This window comes from Glycine max, chromosome 12 (genome assembly GCF_000004515.6).
Source record: "Glycine max cultivar Williams 82 chromosome 12, Glycine_max_v4.0, whole genome shotgun sequence".
Taxonomy (NCBI): domain Eukaryota; kingdom Viridiplantae; phylum Streptophyta; class Magnoliopsida; order Fabales; family Fabaceae; genus Glycine; species Glycine max.
Window position 1 is genome coordinate 34,240,095 of NC_038248.2, and position 16,907 is coordinate 34,257,001.

Consider the following 16,907-nt stretch of genomic DNA (forward strand, 5'->3'; position numbering starts at 1 on the left):
TGACTATAGATGAGAGATAACTAAGAGGACCTCATTTCACGTTAGTGGATATTAACCCCCTTTTATAATCACTACTCTTATCAAATAGCAGTTACCTTCAGATTTCCTATTTAACCCAATTACAATTTAATCTTTAATTATTAATTATTTATTTATTAGTCCCTATATAAGTCGCATGTCTCTCACATGAGACATTAATTCTTAATTCTAACATGTTGTAGAGGTATCATTTTGATGGCTAAAGAGATTTGATGGGAACAAGAAATAGAGTTTGCCAAGTATCATTGGATGCCAAAGAGGACGATTATATTCTTAGATTTAGGGGTTTGGTAAATTTGATTGTTTTTCTCTTAAAACATTTAGCGGTTATCAATTGAAATACGGAGAATTTAATCAATCATTTATAAGTAATATAGTAATTTTTTGCAAACAAATTTACATATTAATATAACCAACATAATTTACTTTTGCTATTCAAAATAAGTTGTATCTAATTTGTTGGCCCGTTTTCTAATTATAAATAACTAGTTGCATGGCTAGTGTTGCACACTTTATAGAACAACATATTATATATTTATGTGACTTTTCTTACTATATTTCTTATATCTAACTGACTTCAATTTTCTTTTAAAAAAATATCTTACTGACTTTTATTCTGATTTCTGACACACACACGTATTTATTAATTTGAATATTTTAATTCGAACAGGGTTTAATTACAATGCATACATGTGAACATTCTCCCTAGATTTGAAAAATCGGATTTCAAACTCGTGACAAACAATGGGGTATTTTATGAATTAATTAAATACCAGCACAGACATAGACGCGTGGAATATTTTTTGGGAGCCCCCATTACTATTAGAAATTGTTATGTATTCCAAGACATTACGTTTTTATAAACCGATTAATATCTATAGAACATGTATTCAAGATTGGTTTTTAAGTTATGAAAAAGAATTACTAAAATTTAAATTACGTATTACGTATTACGTATTACGTATTACGTGAAGATTAATTCAAATCATGATAGTTTTGTAATTTAAATGTCACTAATTTTTTCCATTTCCAGAGCTGCTAGAAGGTTGGTTTTCGTAAATGATGACTTCACGATAGAAAGAAAAAAAGTACCAAACATTTGCAAATGCGTACTACCTTGATTCCAAAAAGAAGTGTATACAGGTTAAGGATGAGGACATTTTTTTTTTCTGAAACAAATTATATGATCCCTCGCGCCTATGCCCTTTGAGCGAAAGATTAGATGCCAAAGCCGAAAAAAGCAGAAGCAAATCAATAAAATAATCATGGGTGCATGTTTAGCCACGATTGTTATTTATTTCTTGATCACGTTCACGTTCAACTTTTATCGTTGAGTATTATAGACGTACCATAGATTAATATAAATTGGATACGTTATGAATGTTAATACGTTTTTTTTTCTTTCAATAGAAGGTTTACAAAATGTGTTTTGATTCTTAAACTTTCAATTAAACTTAGATTAGTTCATGTAGTTTTAAATTGATGAATTTAATTTTTTAACTTTTAAAATATGTAAATTTAGTCTTTCAACTTATCATTTATTAACTGTTTTTTACTGTTATAAAATTAGAAAAAAATATTAAATTCATATATTTTAAAAAAATTAAGGAACTAAATTCACCAATTCAAAAATATAAAAGCGAAATTCAATTTTAACTGAAAAATTAAAATTCAAAAACACATTTTGCTCTTATTATTATTTTCTGTGGTCGAGCAAACAAAGCAAAGCTAAAGAAAGAAGACGAAAAATTGCGCAGGACACCAGATCATGATGTAGGCCACGGGGGCGAATTTATGGAGAAAAGTGAAGCAATATGAATGATACTTGCTAAGGAGTTATCTTATAATTTTGTGTTAATTATCGCAATGTTCAATAAAATAAGTATCACTAATTATTTAAAAATACATAAACATATTTAAATTTTTGAAAATATAAAAATATCAAATTCTTCATAAATAAGTGAAATGAAAAAAATTATACAATAACAGAATTTTAAATTATTCTTAATTAATAATTATTCTCTTAAAAATAATAATTAAACATGATAATAAATGTTTTAATTTATGATAATTATCAAATTTTTAATTCTTATATAATATTTAAACAAGAGAGGGATAGAGAATTACAGGGGATATGCTTGTTCCGATCTAAGAATCACATTTCCATCTCAAGCAAGTATCAATAAAAAATATCTATAATCAAAATAAAATTATCTGTTAAATTAATTTAAATTTAAATATTAATATTTATTCATAAAAAGTATATAAATAAATGTGATGGTAATTGTTTTAATATTCATTCCACTCACATTTGAGCATATATGATATATTAATTTTAAAATAAAAATTAATATTATACTATTTTTCTAGTTTGTAATTGTTGGAGTACAACCTTGATATCAAACTCTATATTGGTTAGAAATGAGAAAATTAAATACTATGTAAACAAGGATAAGATATATAAATTTAAGTTTTAAGATTTTGAGTTAAGATTATTTATAGTCCATTATAAAATAAAAAAGTTGGGTATTTAACTTCTTATATGCACAACAATTGGTATCAACCTTAAGCTTTTAAAATAAATTATGATGTCAAATTCACTTATTACAACAATAGTTATAAAATTCAAAATCTTATTTTAATAACTTAATTTTCTAATATTAAAATTATTATTATGCGTATTGCGTAATACTGTTGCTAGGCCACCTTGCTTCAACTTTCAAGTAACAGGTACCAATATTCAGATACAGATAAATACAAAAAATGAATACTAAAATTATTATTCGTTCAAATATAAAGATAAAAGCAGTTTTTTTTTTCTAAGACAAAAATAAAAACAAATATTATATATTATAATATTGTGTCCAATCTGCTGCAATCGTGATCGTATTCGACACTACAACCGGTACCCGTTATCTCGTGGCTTTGTTGTTGTAGTATCAAACTTTCTCTCACTCACATAATCGTTTTTGTGTTGTGGGCTCCCATTTCCATCCCCAACCAGTTAAGACTCACGGACAGCATCAGCACCACCCTCTTTCTCTCTCTTCCATCTTTGTCCTGAGATTACCCTATTCATCACTACCAGTATAATGATGCAACTATGGCATAATCATTTTCACAGTTGGCTGTAAAGTGTCATGATATTTGTATACTACTCTAAAATGGAGTGAATATATTTTTTTTATTTGTAGAAATACAAATATCAACGAAAAGTTTTAACTTTTAACAACTCTTGAGTTAGATCCGTCTTTAAGGCAGATTAAAAGTAATCTTGATAACTAATATATTAATTAAGAGTAAGGGTAATTGTTAAAACAAAAAAGAGAGAAATGGTATATGCTTGTATAGCATGTTATACAACAAATTAAAGTGTACAATCAAAAAAAGAGAGAAAAGATAAAGAAATTTGAATTTGAAATGTAAGGTGAGAGAAAGAGATAGACATAAAAAATTTGTTCTATAAATTGTTGTATGTGTATCATAAATCAATTTACTCATCAAATTATTATTATTTTAATTTAGAAAAGAGCCAAAACGAGCAGGAAACAAGAAGACATACAGCTAACTAACGAATAAAAGAGATGGGTGATCATCAGCCAGCAAATGAAAGAAAAGAAAATCTGGGGGACATTAAACTATATATATTGCAACCCCAATCCAAAATAACCCATCCCATGTTTTGCCAAAACATCTGCTGGGAAATTTGTATGTTATGCCAAGAAAGGCTATCCGTATTGGCTTAATTAAAGCATAGATTTCGTTAATCAGAGAGCTAGCTGGGTGCAAGTTAGAGCATCTACCAAGAATTTTATTTATTTAAAAATGATTTAAACTTTCTATTAAAAAAAAGATGATTTAAATTATCATATTTGACCACCTTATGAAAAATTAAAATAATTAATGCATGATATAACAAAAATATTGAAATAACTATAATGAGACAATTAACACTTTAATTAACATGATTTTTGAATGAATAATTTAGGGGTTTTGCTTGTATATTAATGAACATAATGAGTATATCTTGAAAATTTTAATAGTAACTGATATTTTATTTTATTAAGATGATAATTAAACCAAAGTTAAATATGAAATTTATTAGGAATGTCTCCCTTCTAAAAACATAAGCAAGTACTCTAGGTAATGGCAAGGTGAAGAAGCAATGCTAGCCAGCTCCATCAGTCTACGAAATTAAGAAAGATATAGATAAATGTATGTATATGAAATTGAAATATTGATCGATGAATGCACGTGCTGGGTCTAACTCAAATAACAGTGCGAAGTGCCTCGAAAACTTGTATAATTTGACTTGGTATAGAATTACACTGTTACTTTGATTAGTAGCTATTGCCTATTGGAATATATGAAGTGCGAAAGCGAGAGGCAGAGAAAGAAAGAAAGTGGTCCAGCTTAGTCTATGGCTGACTGACACCCATAGCAGCCGTGTTGATAAGGAGAGAAATTTAATAACACATTCAGTGGGCAGCAACAATCAATTTTTTATTCTTTCTCTCCTCTCTTTCACCAATTCTCCAAAAATTCAACCCCCCAAACTCAAGCATTTCTGCTGTCAGCGCGATTCACATGTACGTAACACACCACCCAATTTCATTTTCTTCTATACTATATATCTATGTACCTTTTCTTGTCTCAAATCCAAATTTTAAATTTCTTGGATGTTACTTTCTTTATGCAGTGCCTATGTCACGGTTTGTTGTCTGCTTCAAAGCTTTTGTACTTTCGGAATTTGCAAGGTATAGCTTGTTAATTTAGGACAGTTTTCAATTTTCTTCGGTTCCAAACATGATGTCTCAAGAAGCAATACCTGCTCCTTCCAACAATAACAACCTCAGAGACTCCACGGTTCAACTTCATGAACCAAACTCAAACCCTAATCCTAACCCTAATTCGGTTAAGAGAAAAAGAAGCCTACCCGGAACACCAGGCAAGTTATTATTTAATTAAATCCTTCTCTTCTGCATACTATATATGTACTTACTGTTCTGATTCTTAATTCAGAAAAAATATATTTGTAATTAATTACGGGTTAATTATGTGGTTGTGGTTGCATGGACCAAGCAGATCCGAATGCAGAAGTGATTGCTCTGTCGCCAAAGTCGCTGATGGCTACCAACCGATTCATCTGCGAAGTATGCAACAAGGGTTTCCAGAGGGACCAGAACCTGCAGCTGCACCGGCGAGGGCACAACTTGCCGTGGAAGCTGCGGCAGAGAAACAAGGAAGAGGTGGTGAAGAAGAAGGTGTACGTTTGTCCAGAGAAGACTTGTGTGCACCACGACCCTTGCAGAGCCCTGGGGGACCTCACCGGGATAAAAAAGCACTTCAGTAGAAAGCACGGTGAGAAGAAGTGGAAGTGCGAAAAGTGCTCCAAGAAATACGCTGTTCAATCTGACTGGAAAGCCCATAACAAGATTTGTGGGACTAGACAGTACAAATGTGACTGTGGTACAATATTCTCCAGGTAGCTATTAATACAACTATATTACCCCACCCCTTCAATATATCATCAACCTCATTCAATTAATTATATATTAGTACTTCATTTGTTGCTTTAATTATGTCCATTGTAGTCAAAGAAGCTCAACATCCTTATGCATGCATGTATGCTTAATATATTATGAGTATAAGTTAATTTTTTTTATCCAGTTTTATTAGAAATACTAGTTGGAGGTATTTGAACCTGACTTTTTTCTCCATCCCTTCTCCTTTTATCATTTCCCTATCCCTCTAAACTGATATGAAAAAAAAAATTATATATTAGACTTAAATATAAATAAATTTAACCAATTTTGTCATATTTAACACTATTACTCCTAAATATCCTTCATTTAATTCTAATTCTATTTTCAATGATTTTTTTCTTAATAATAAGTTTTAATGAAATACATTTTAAAAATAATTTTATTTTATACTTTGAGATTGGTAAAATTATACACTATCAACTAACTTTCTTAATTAATACAAAATTAATTGTTTTTGCTTGTATAAGAGTTGAGAAGCTATAAGTTAATTTGATTTGTCAAACTATTTATGACACCAGATAAAATATATCATGTGTCTAATTCATTGAATTTAATGCATGCCGGGACATGAATTAAATAAGTTTTTGACTTGAGAAACGGAGAATAATGTTGAGGAATTAATTGTTATACTTGTGTGACAATTCAGGAAGGACAGCTTTGTAACGCATAGGGCTTTTTGTGACGCCATGGCGGAGCAAAATGCGAGGCTTCCGTCGGTTTTGTCAAACCTTGGAAGCGAGATTTTGATGAATGCTGCTCAAGCTCCAAGAGTAATGCCACAGGGTTTACAATTACATGGGTTTCATTCAGAGTTTGGTGGGCCAGGCCAAGAACCATACATTGGAAATTTTGCGGATGTGAACCATCATGAGCATAAGCTAAGGATGCCACTATGGCTAGACCAGACCAATAATCCTCTTCAGCTTAATCATCATCATCCTCTAAGCGTTTCAAGCAACTCTTCAAGTTTGTTCTCACCAGGAACAACTTTGGCTGAAGTGAATAACATGTTTGGGACATCGTCGTCGTCACAGGGACAGTGGCTGAATTACCGATACCCCCCAGAAGCAATATCATTTACACATGCCAATGTTTCTATGGCTCATGGGCTGAAGCTAGAGCAAGAAGAAAACAAAGGAAACTTGTCGCATAGCGTGAGCTCTTTGTACCCAAGTCACATGGAATCTGCAAGGATATTGAGTGATAATAATAATTCGGCCTTCGACAACTCCAACTTTGGCTTGTTGGACCCGAACAACATCTCAAGCACGTCCAGCAACAACAACCGCCACAACAATAACGTGGTTGAAATTCAGAAATTGTTCAGGCAAGGAAACCAGCTGGCTGAGAACTTCAACCACATCGTGAATTCCCAAGCAAGCACCAACATTGGAGATCAAGGGTTTTCATTGAGTAGCATGAATAAGGGCTTGGAGCACATGGTGATGCCGCGGATTGAAGAGTGGGAAAGTGGAGAACCAAAAAGAATGGAGAATCAACAGGTACTACAATCAAGTACTTCCAACACCGAAGAGCACTTAACCAAAGATTTCATGGGTGTTGGAGCAGTGATGAACCTGCAAAGCCAGTTCCATGGACATTACTGATCATGGAGATAGCGAGCTAGGTTCAAAAATAATTAATGAAGTTAAGGTTAAGGTAGTGAAGTTTTATGATACATGAGAAATATTAGAATCATACTCTTTAATTAATATATTCTTTTGATCAAATCTATTTTTATTATTGAAAATTTATTAAAATTATAAAATTTAATAAATCTTACCTAATATTGAATGATTATCTCTTAATTTTATAATTTTAAATATATTTTAATGAATAAAAAAATGTGTTAAAGAGTATCCCAAGTAACACTCCTTAACCTAACATAGCTATTAGCAGTAGTAGCAGATGATATGTGTATTATTTACCTCAAAGTCACGTACGATAACAATGAGATGATTAGGCACATGATATGATAACGAGTCGGATTCGGAAGCATGTACAGTGAACAGGGGTGATATCACGTGATGATAAATATCGATGTCATAAAGCCATCCCGTGAAGGAAGTGGGGGCCATTGCGTTTTGGAAGAGACAATATATATTCCCTGCATTCTATGCTATGCTTGGTGTATTGTATTGTATTGTATATTGTTAAGGTTAAGAATTAATTTGCTTGTTTTAATTTCTTTAAGTTTTAGCTTCTCTCGTAGTTGCATTATAATGTATTATTACAGGGCAAAGAAGTAGATATACGTACGCAAAGCGCTTTCCTCCATGAATATTGTAGAAACTGTAGCACTTACGTGCGTTGATTGAATAATGGCTTAGCTGATTGATTATCTTAATTAGTCGATCACTCGCTTTCTTGTCCTATGTGTCAATTTTAAGATAATTTATTATTAGGTCGTTCAGAATTATTATAGTCGCACCAATTAATTTATGCTTTATACTAGTATATAATTAAGTGTTATTATTATTTTTTTCAATTTACTTTATTTTTATGTCTCAATCGTCACCTTGTCTTTATTCTTTAGTTTATTTTCATCTTTTTTTCCTACCCCATTTACTCCAAAATGACGTGCACGCATGCATTATTTTTCTTTTCCGTATAGTATTAAGTGATGAATAATTAAATTTTAAAATTAAAATTAAGATATATTTTGTAGTATATAATTAAAAATATTATTAGTATAAATATAATATTATGTTATTCATTGAATTAAGAAATTTTATTATTAATGTATAATCATTAATTAAAAGAAGTATAATTTAAAAAAAAAATATACAACCAAAATGGATTTACACGTACAACTCAGAATATATTATTCAATGTCATCTTCAGATCACATTCTTAAAATCAAATAAAGTATTTGTTTGGTTCAACATTCTGAAACATTAAAATGCACCTCAAAAAGTTATAGAGAGTAGTAGTTTCCACATTTTTTGTTTGACACAAAAATTGGGAACTCCTACGTTGAAAACGCTAATCCAAAAACACTGCAATATTAAGAGCAAATTAAGTATTTTAATAGTTTTCTTTTCTTCTTTCACTTAGCTGATGCTGCGTTGATACAACTTTACTGGCTACAGCGTCTTGGCTATGACCTACTTTTATTTGTTTTCTGTGACCTTTGGGAGGCCGTGAACTGCTTTCCTCTTGAAATATAATACTACATAAAGAGGCAAAAGCTTTCTTTCCAGCTATTTCAGTTTTGTTGTTTTTCACACTCACATATGTTATCTGATGTATAACAACATCACGAGTGATTCAAGTTCAACAATTAAACAAAGTAATATGTACAGTAGTTTTCTGCTTATTTATATATAGGAATAGATCTAGAAATCTATGAAAGAGAGATTTAGTTTTTTTATTTCTTTCTTTATAATTGTTTATATATCTAACTTTAAATAAATAATAATTTTAAAAAAATTGATAAAAAATTCGTTTTTAAAAATATTTATTATTTTTAGACACAATTTTATATTTAAAATTTCCATTACATAATTTTTAGTAATTGTTTGTCTCGGGATAACAAAATCAAAAGATGCCGTGAATAACATATCATTTTATTAGTTTAAACATTAAATAATTAACATTTTTTACTACCATTTCTTACCTTTTATCTTGTTTCATAGATATGCATATAAAAAAAAAATTAATTACTTAGTAGATCACTATTTTTTTGTGAATTTTTTAATAAATTCCTGAAGTATTTTTTTTTTTAACTTGGGTCCCTAAACAAAAAAAAGTTGGTCCATGAAATTATCTTTTAGTGGCTTAAAACTATCATATATAAAACAATAATTTAGTTTGTGGTAGTTTTAAAAATCTTAAGAACTCAATTAAACAATAATAATTTAAGAATTTATTTATAAATTTACAAATAGTTTAGAACTTACTTTACTATAATAATTTAACCTATAAAAAATACTCGTATAAAATTAACAACAATAATTAAGTTTTCCACTTTAGTTGTACATACAACATCTTCAACAAATATTTGAAAACTCCTTTACCTCCAAGTTCATTTAATTGTTAATAGTCCATATGTTCAATCAAATGATTAATACTTGACCAAAACAATTATTGATTAGGCTCTACTCAAACCCCAACTTAATAGATCCTCTTGCTTGATGAATGATTTAGAAGAAAAAAAAGTCGTTATGTTGTACTACTACAAATTGATCATTCAACATCATCAAATCTATATCGGTTATTGGAAAATCGATGTAGTAAAACATGCGGTGTTATTTTTGCCATTTAAACCAACTTTTTAAAGGCGTTAATGACAGTTTTTTTGTATAACACCGTCTTTATTTGTAACCTGACTAATGAGTTTTAGCTAGCACCATCTTTGAATTCATCATATTTTATTTCCATTATTTTTCATTTTCTAAGCTGACAACTACAACATCTCATTCACTTTCACTTTCACTCCTTAGCCTGGTTGTAGGAGTCAGGGTTTATCGAGGGTTTGGTTTCGTTCCTTCCTCTCTGCTACAACAATGGCGAAACCTGGGTGAGGTCGTCGCTCTCCCTCCGGTTCTGTTTCTGACTCCTCCTCTCGCTCCTCTTCCCCCTCTTCCTCCTCTTCCTCCCGAAGCTCTCGCAGTCGCAACCCTCCCCCGCAGAGGCGTCGAAAGTACCGCTAATTTCCTCGATCGGAGTGCAATTTGATTTTATCTGTTTTTTCTATTTGAAAGCATGTGTTGTTCTCTTGGCTGCTGAGTGCTGATTGATGTTGAAATTGAGAACTCTTTTTTTCAGTTTTAGGATTTCATGTTGCTGAATGTTTTCGCTTGTGGTATTGACTTTTGAGTGCGGCATGATTGAGAGCCTAAAGATTTCGCTAATTTCTGTGATCGAAGCGGGGAAAGTACTTCGTGTTTCGAAATTTGATTGTGTCTTCTTTTTTTTCAATTTGAAAGCGTGTGTTGTTCTCTTGGCTGTTGATTGATGTTGAAATTGAGAACTCTTGTTTTTAAGTTTTTGGATTTCACGCTGAAAGTTTTTTCAATTCGTATATGTTCTTCAAATTTAAAAGCATGCGATGTTCTCTTAGCTGGGGATTGATGTTGAAGTAGAGATCTATGTTTTTTTCTTTTTAATTCTTAGATGCTATGCTTGAAGTTTTTGAGTGTGGTGTGATTGGGAGACATGTGGAAATTGAATCCTATCGAGCCTACAAGATTGATTGTTCATTTTGTGTCGTTTCTAAAGATGATTAATGGTCAAAGTTTTAAATTGTGCCGTAGTTGTGGTTTTTCCACAATGAATGGACATATGCAACTGCAATTGCAGTTGTCATACAGTCATGGTGACTTTGAAATCTTTGACCTTGCTGCCAAAATTGTGGTCTGTGACTCTAAAATCTTTGACATTCTCCTGAAATTATGGTTGCGAACATTTTAAAACCTTGTTAATGGTCTCTTTGATTTTCTTTCTGCTGTTTGTATTTTTGAGTTGTACACTGTGAGATAATTAGATTGGTAAAGTGGGTTGGAAATTTGACTGTGGGACAACATAGTTGATACAGTTTTCTGTAGTGTCTGGTGATGACAGTCTCATGTTCCTTTAGTCCATATTATATCCTTCAAACTGTTGTAATAATTATATTTATATATTTTAATTTTAATTTTGGATATGATCTATTAACAGACTTTTTTTCCTTTTGTGTTACTCGTACTTCTTGCTTATGTATTTATCTCCTATGTTTGAACTCAGGAAACCTTCTCATATACGCAAATCACTTGTTCTTCATGTAGAAAAGCTTAACAAAAATGTCAATGAATGGCACTTGAAAGAAATTTTCAGTATGTTTTTAATTATTTATACCTTCTAGTTTTATCTTACATTTTGAATGTAATAATATATTATATGCTCTCTGTTATCCTCGTAGTTGCCAAATAGTTGTAAGAGTTATTATTTGGCAATTCACATGTACTGGCATGTCAGTCCCGGGAGAAGTAAATGGGACGGCATTAGACAGGCAACCTACATCGGAGATGGAGACATGTTTCACAAATGAGGAAATAGCCAGAGCCTAGAGGAAGCCACACGACGGAAGCAGTGGAGAGTAAAGTGTAGCAGGGACATCCCATAAGGCAGGGATCATTGACTTCATGCATGACCAAGGCACACAATACGATTGTGGAGTGGGTAACATACAGCTGGCACCATCTAATGATACATGTGTTCTGCAAGCAGATGTTAGTGGACACATAATTAAAAATAAAGAAACAATACACACACCAGTTACCAACAATCACAAGGAAGCATGTGACCTTAGTGCTGACGTTACTGGGCCTCTGATAGTGGGCCTTATTAGCCCTACCCCTGTTGAATTAGTTACTCAACAAAATCTAAACCCAACTGTTAATACTGAAACACCAGGAATGTTGAAGATGTACATGAGAAGTAAGGGGTGTAGAAAGCAAAAGGCCCACACCAGTGCAAATGTGTGTCAAATGGATGAAAGTACAAAGATAAACACTCTGAAGCAGATCAAAGTGGATATCACAAAAAATAATTGGAGTAGCAAGGAAGCTGAGTTACCTCCAAATGAGGCTCTGATGTCTAGTGCATGCCAAGTTCAAATAGTAGAAGAACCACCAAGTACTAGTGCCAATAGCTCACAGTACCTACAGGAGGCAGAACATCAATGGATGATGGCAGGACAAATGGGGGTGTTGTGGGATACAGATCATAAAAGTATCATTGATAAGATATGGGCTATGGAGAACAAAGATAGGAAAGAGGCAGAGAAGCTGGGCAATAAGAGTTGTGGTCAATGAATATCTTGTCATATAACGTAAGAGGGCTTGGAAGGAGGGTCAAATGGCCCACAATAAGGAGGCTAGTGAGGAAGCACAACATAGACCTGTTATGTCTCCTAGAGATGAAGAAAGAGCAAATTGACAACACAATGCGCCAGGCATTATGGGGAAATCTTGATGTGAATTAGGAACTACAACTTGCTGTAAATATAGCAGGGGGACTATTGTGTATATGGAGTGAGAAAAGTTTCAAAGTGGAACGTAAAGTTAGTGGTAGAGGGTTTATTCTGCTGGAAGAAGTATGGATTGGAGAGGATCATAAGCTGATTATAGCTAACATATATGCTCTTTGCGATCCTAGTAGCAAGAGAGCTCTCTGGGAGTCTCTCAAACAACTCAAAAATCTGAACCCTACGGGCCTATGGTGCTTGTTGGGAGATTTTAACAATGTCAGAAACCCAGCAGAAAGGGTGGGCTTATCCCAGAGGGGAGCGGAGGACAAAATCGTCAGTGAATTTAATGAGTGGATAGAGGATCTTGAAGTTGTAGAGCCACCATGGGTGGGGAGAAATTACACGTGGTTTAGACCAAATGGGACAGCAAAAAGTAAACTGGATAGAGCACTTGTATCCCCTGACTGGTTCACCAAATGGCCTGCTAGTACACAATTTATTTTGGACAGAAATTTCTCGGATCATTGTTCGGTTCTGCTCAAATCCAAAAATATGGATTGGGGGCCCAAACCATTTAGGATACTTGACTGCTGGCTCAAGGATAGCTCATTCGAGAAGACAATTTCTGAATGTTGGTCATAGCCACAACAAAAGGGGTGGGGTGTTTTCGCCCTAAAAGAAAAGATCAAATGCCTCAAGGAGAGGTTGAAGCTGTGAAATAAGGAGCAATTCAGAGACACCTTCAAGAAGGTTTGGAATATAGAGGCTGAATTAAATAAGCTTGAAAATGACACAGCTGACAGACAGTTGACCTCCCAAGAAATTATGTATCAGAAAAGGTTGCAGCAAGACTTGTGGACTGTAGCCAATTCACATGAATCATTAATGAGGTAGAAGGTGAGATCAAAATGGATCAAAGAAGGTAATTGCAATTCTCGTTATTTCCATCTGCTGCTTAATTCCAATAGAAGGAATAACGCATTGAATGAAGTGTATATCAATGGATCCTGGGTCGAGGAACCAGCCAGAGTGAAAGAGGAAGTATGCAGGTTTTTTCAACTGAGATTCCAAGACCCCTTACAGTGCAGACCAGTCCTGAATGGCATAAGCTTCAACTGTATTGGGTAACAAGAAAACAATATGCTGGTGGGAAGTTTCACTGAGGAAGAAATAAAGTTAGCGGTTTGGGAGTGCGGTAGTGAAAAAAGTCTAGGCCCAAATGGTATCAATTTTAAATTCATCAAACAATTTTGGCAGATTCTGAAACCTGACTTTCTCCGCTTCCTTGACAAATTCCATGCTAATGGAATTTTCCCAAAGGGAGGTAATGCATCATTTATTGCACTAATACCTAAGGTGCCCGATCCTCAAAGCCTCAACGAATATAGACCTATCTCACTAATAGGTTGTGTTTTCAAAATAGTGGCCAAGCTCTTAGCAAACAGACTAAAGAGGATACTACCACTCATAATTGATGAACGATAGATCGCTTTCATAGCTGGAAGACAGTTGCTGCACTGTGTAATCATCATTAATGAAGCAGTGGAGGAAGCTAGAAGGAGCCAAATGCCATGTTTGGTGTTCAAAGTAGATTACAAAAGGGCCTACGACTCTATCTCGTGGGACTTTCTATTTTACTTGCTGCGAAGATTAGGGTTCTGCAATAAATGGATTCAGTGCCTTGGTCTCGGTGTTGGTAAATGGCAGTCCCACCTTAGAATTTACTCCTCAAAGGGGCCTTAGACAAGGTGACCCATTAGCGCCCCTATTATTCAACATTGTAGTAGAAGCCTTAACTGTTCTCATGAGGGAAGCAGTAAACAAGCAGTTGTTCACTGAATTTCCGGTGGGGAAAAATAAAATACCAGTCAGCATTTTACAGTATGTTGATGATACTATCTTTTTCGGTGAAGCCACATTGCAAAATGTCAAGGTAATCAATGCGATACTGAGAGTTTTTGAACTTGCCTCTGGCCTTAAAATAAACTATGCGAAAAGTAGTTTTGGAGCTGTGGGAAAATCTGAGCAGTGGTGCAAGGAGGCTGCTGAATATTTGAATTGCAGAATTTTGCCTATTCCGTTCATATATCTGGGCATTCCCATTGGGGTAAACCCAAGGCGTAGTGAGTTGTGGGATCCGATCATTAGAAAATTTGAGAGGAAACTGGCTAAATGGAAACAAAGACATTTGTCCTTTGAAGGGAGAGTGACTCTTATAAAATCAATCCTAACATCTATCCCCATTTATTTTCTCTCTTCTTTCAGGGTTCCCAACAAGATAGCGGAGAAGATGGTCAAAATTCATAGGATATTCTTATGGGGAGGAGGATTGGAACAAAGGAAGATTGCTTGGGTCAAATGGGAAATAATTTGTCTCCCAAAAGAAAAGGGAGGGCTGGACATAAAAGATATTATGACATTCAACAAAGCATTACTTGGAAAATGGAGGTGGGACATACTCCACCAAAATAAGGAATTATGGGCTAGAATATTGGAATCCAAATATAGAGGCTGGAGGTCATTGGTTGAAGGTGAAAGAGTCAACAAAGAATCATTTTGGTGACAGGACCTCATGGCAGTCATCCATGAACAACAGCTGAGCAACGTCTTCCAAAATGAAACAAAATGGAGGGTAGGGAGTGGTGACAAAATCAGATTTTGGGAGGACTGTTGGACTGATGATGGTGAATCATTAAAGAGGAAATATCCCAGGCTATATCTAATATCTTGCCAACAACAAAAACTCATCAATCAAGTGGGCAGATTTATAGAAATAGCATGGGAGTGGAATCTTGAATGGAGAAGGTCACTGTTTGATAATGAAATTGATGCGGCTGTCGTTTTTATGGGGGACATATCACATGTCACAATACAACAACACATAGTAGATTGTTGGGTGTGGAAACCACAACATAACGACCATTATTCTACAAGGAGCAGCAGCGAAAGAGATAATGGACACTGCATTTGGGGACTTGTGGAAGCTAAAAATCCCAACTAAAGCTTCAATCTTCGCTTGGAGGCTGATTAGAGACAGGCTGCCGACTAAAATCAACTTAAGAAGGAGACAAGTACAAATAAGTGATGCATTCTGCCCCTTCTGCAGAAATGAGGAGGAGGATGCATCCCACTTATTTTTCGATTGCACCAAAACACAACCTCTATGGTGGGAATCCCTATCGTGGATTAAAACCCTAAGGGCATATCCTGTTAATCCAAGACAACATTTCTTGTGGCACACAAACAGGAGGCATGGAAAGAAAAACTATAACAAATGGAAATGCTGGTGGGTAGCCTTAACCTGGACCATTTGGCGGCATAGAAACATAATCATTTTTTCAAACGAATCATTCAATGGAAGCAAGATGTTGGAAGATGCAGTGTTCCTAGTTTGGTCATGGTTTAGAGCAATGGAGACAAATTTTGTAATGCATTATAACCAGTGGTCTAGTAATCTAATTGTAGGCTTTGGTAACTAGGACAACACATCAGCTGATGGACTGTATAATGGTATAACTGGTAACTAGCTCGGATCCTATTAGGCCGAAATCCCTATTGGATCCAGCAGGTTTCCTAAAAACCTCTACTTTATCATTAGTACCACTGATACTTTCATATATATATATATATATATATATATATATATATATATGTATATATATATATATTACTTTTGCTGATAAAAAAAGGGATGGAGATTCATGCACACACAAAAATCTGACTAGGGTTTCAAGAACGTCAATATAGATTGAAGAAATGAGTGATAGTCGAGAATTGAGAATGAGCTTTGTATGAGTATGGGTCAAGTGAGGTTTGAAAACAAACTAAGAAAGGGTTTCGTTAGTGAGAGAAAGGGGCTTGTCGTTAGTTGAAAAGCTTTGTCCCGAGAGCATGCATTTTTCAAATTTTTATTTTTGCTATATTAAGTTTTAAAAATAATATATATATATATATATATATATATATATATATATATATATATATATATTTGCTATATTAAAGAATAATATAGATATATGGTTTAACATATAATTTTAAAATAACAAACATGCTATTTATATGTTATTTCGAAAAGTACTTTGTAGAACTGATATATGTTATTTTAAAAAGTAATTTCTAAAATTATATTTTAAGAAATAAAAAGATATAATGGACAATAAATATTATAATGAGAAGAGAGAACTTAGCAAACAGAGGTTGAAAATAGCATTTACCCTCCTATTCATCCCGTTATCTCTTTTAATAATATTTTTATGTCCAGGTTTTGTAAACAGAAAAAAGACTTCAGAATTTTTCTTTGTCCAGCTCCAGGTAACAAAAGGAAAATACAACTTAAAAAATCATTAAAGGAATCTAACAAATATTTTTTC

The 16,907-nt window shown here is 33.4% G+C and overlaps 1 protein-coding gene across 1 annotated transcript; it reads left to right on the plus strand.

Annotated features, from left to right (window-relative positions):
* Positions 1–4,421: 4,421 nt before the first annotated feature.
* On the plus strand, positions 4,422–7,315 carry LOC100815213 (zinc finger protein BALDIBIS). The gene is made up of 4 exons (XM_003540123.5): positions 4,422–4,628; positions 4,739–4,987; positions 5,125–5,524; positions 6,232–7,315. Exons 2-4 carry the CDS (start codon positions 4,846–4,848, stop codon positions 7,190–7,192), a joined length of 1,503 nt encoding a protein of 500 aa, XP_003540171.1. The 5' UTR covers positions 4,422–4,628; positions 4,739–4,845; the 3' UTR covers positions 7,193–7,315.
* The last annotated feature ends 9,592 nt before the right edge of the window (positions 7,316–16,907 follow it).

Coding starts and splice junctions, on each gene's coding strand:
- LOC100815213 (XM_003540123.5), top strand. CDS start 4,846: ATGATGTCTCAAGAAGCAATACCTGCTCCTTCCAACAATAACAACCTC. Junction 4,988..5,124: donor AAGCCTACCCGGAACACCAG/GCAAGTTATTAT, acceptor TGGACCAAGCAG/ATCCGAATGCAGAAGTGATT. Junction 5,525..6,231: donor TGTGGTACAATATTCTCCAG/GTAGCTATTAAT, acceptor GTGACAATTCAG/GAAGGACAGCTTTGTAACGC.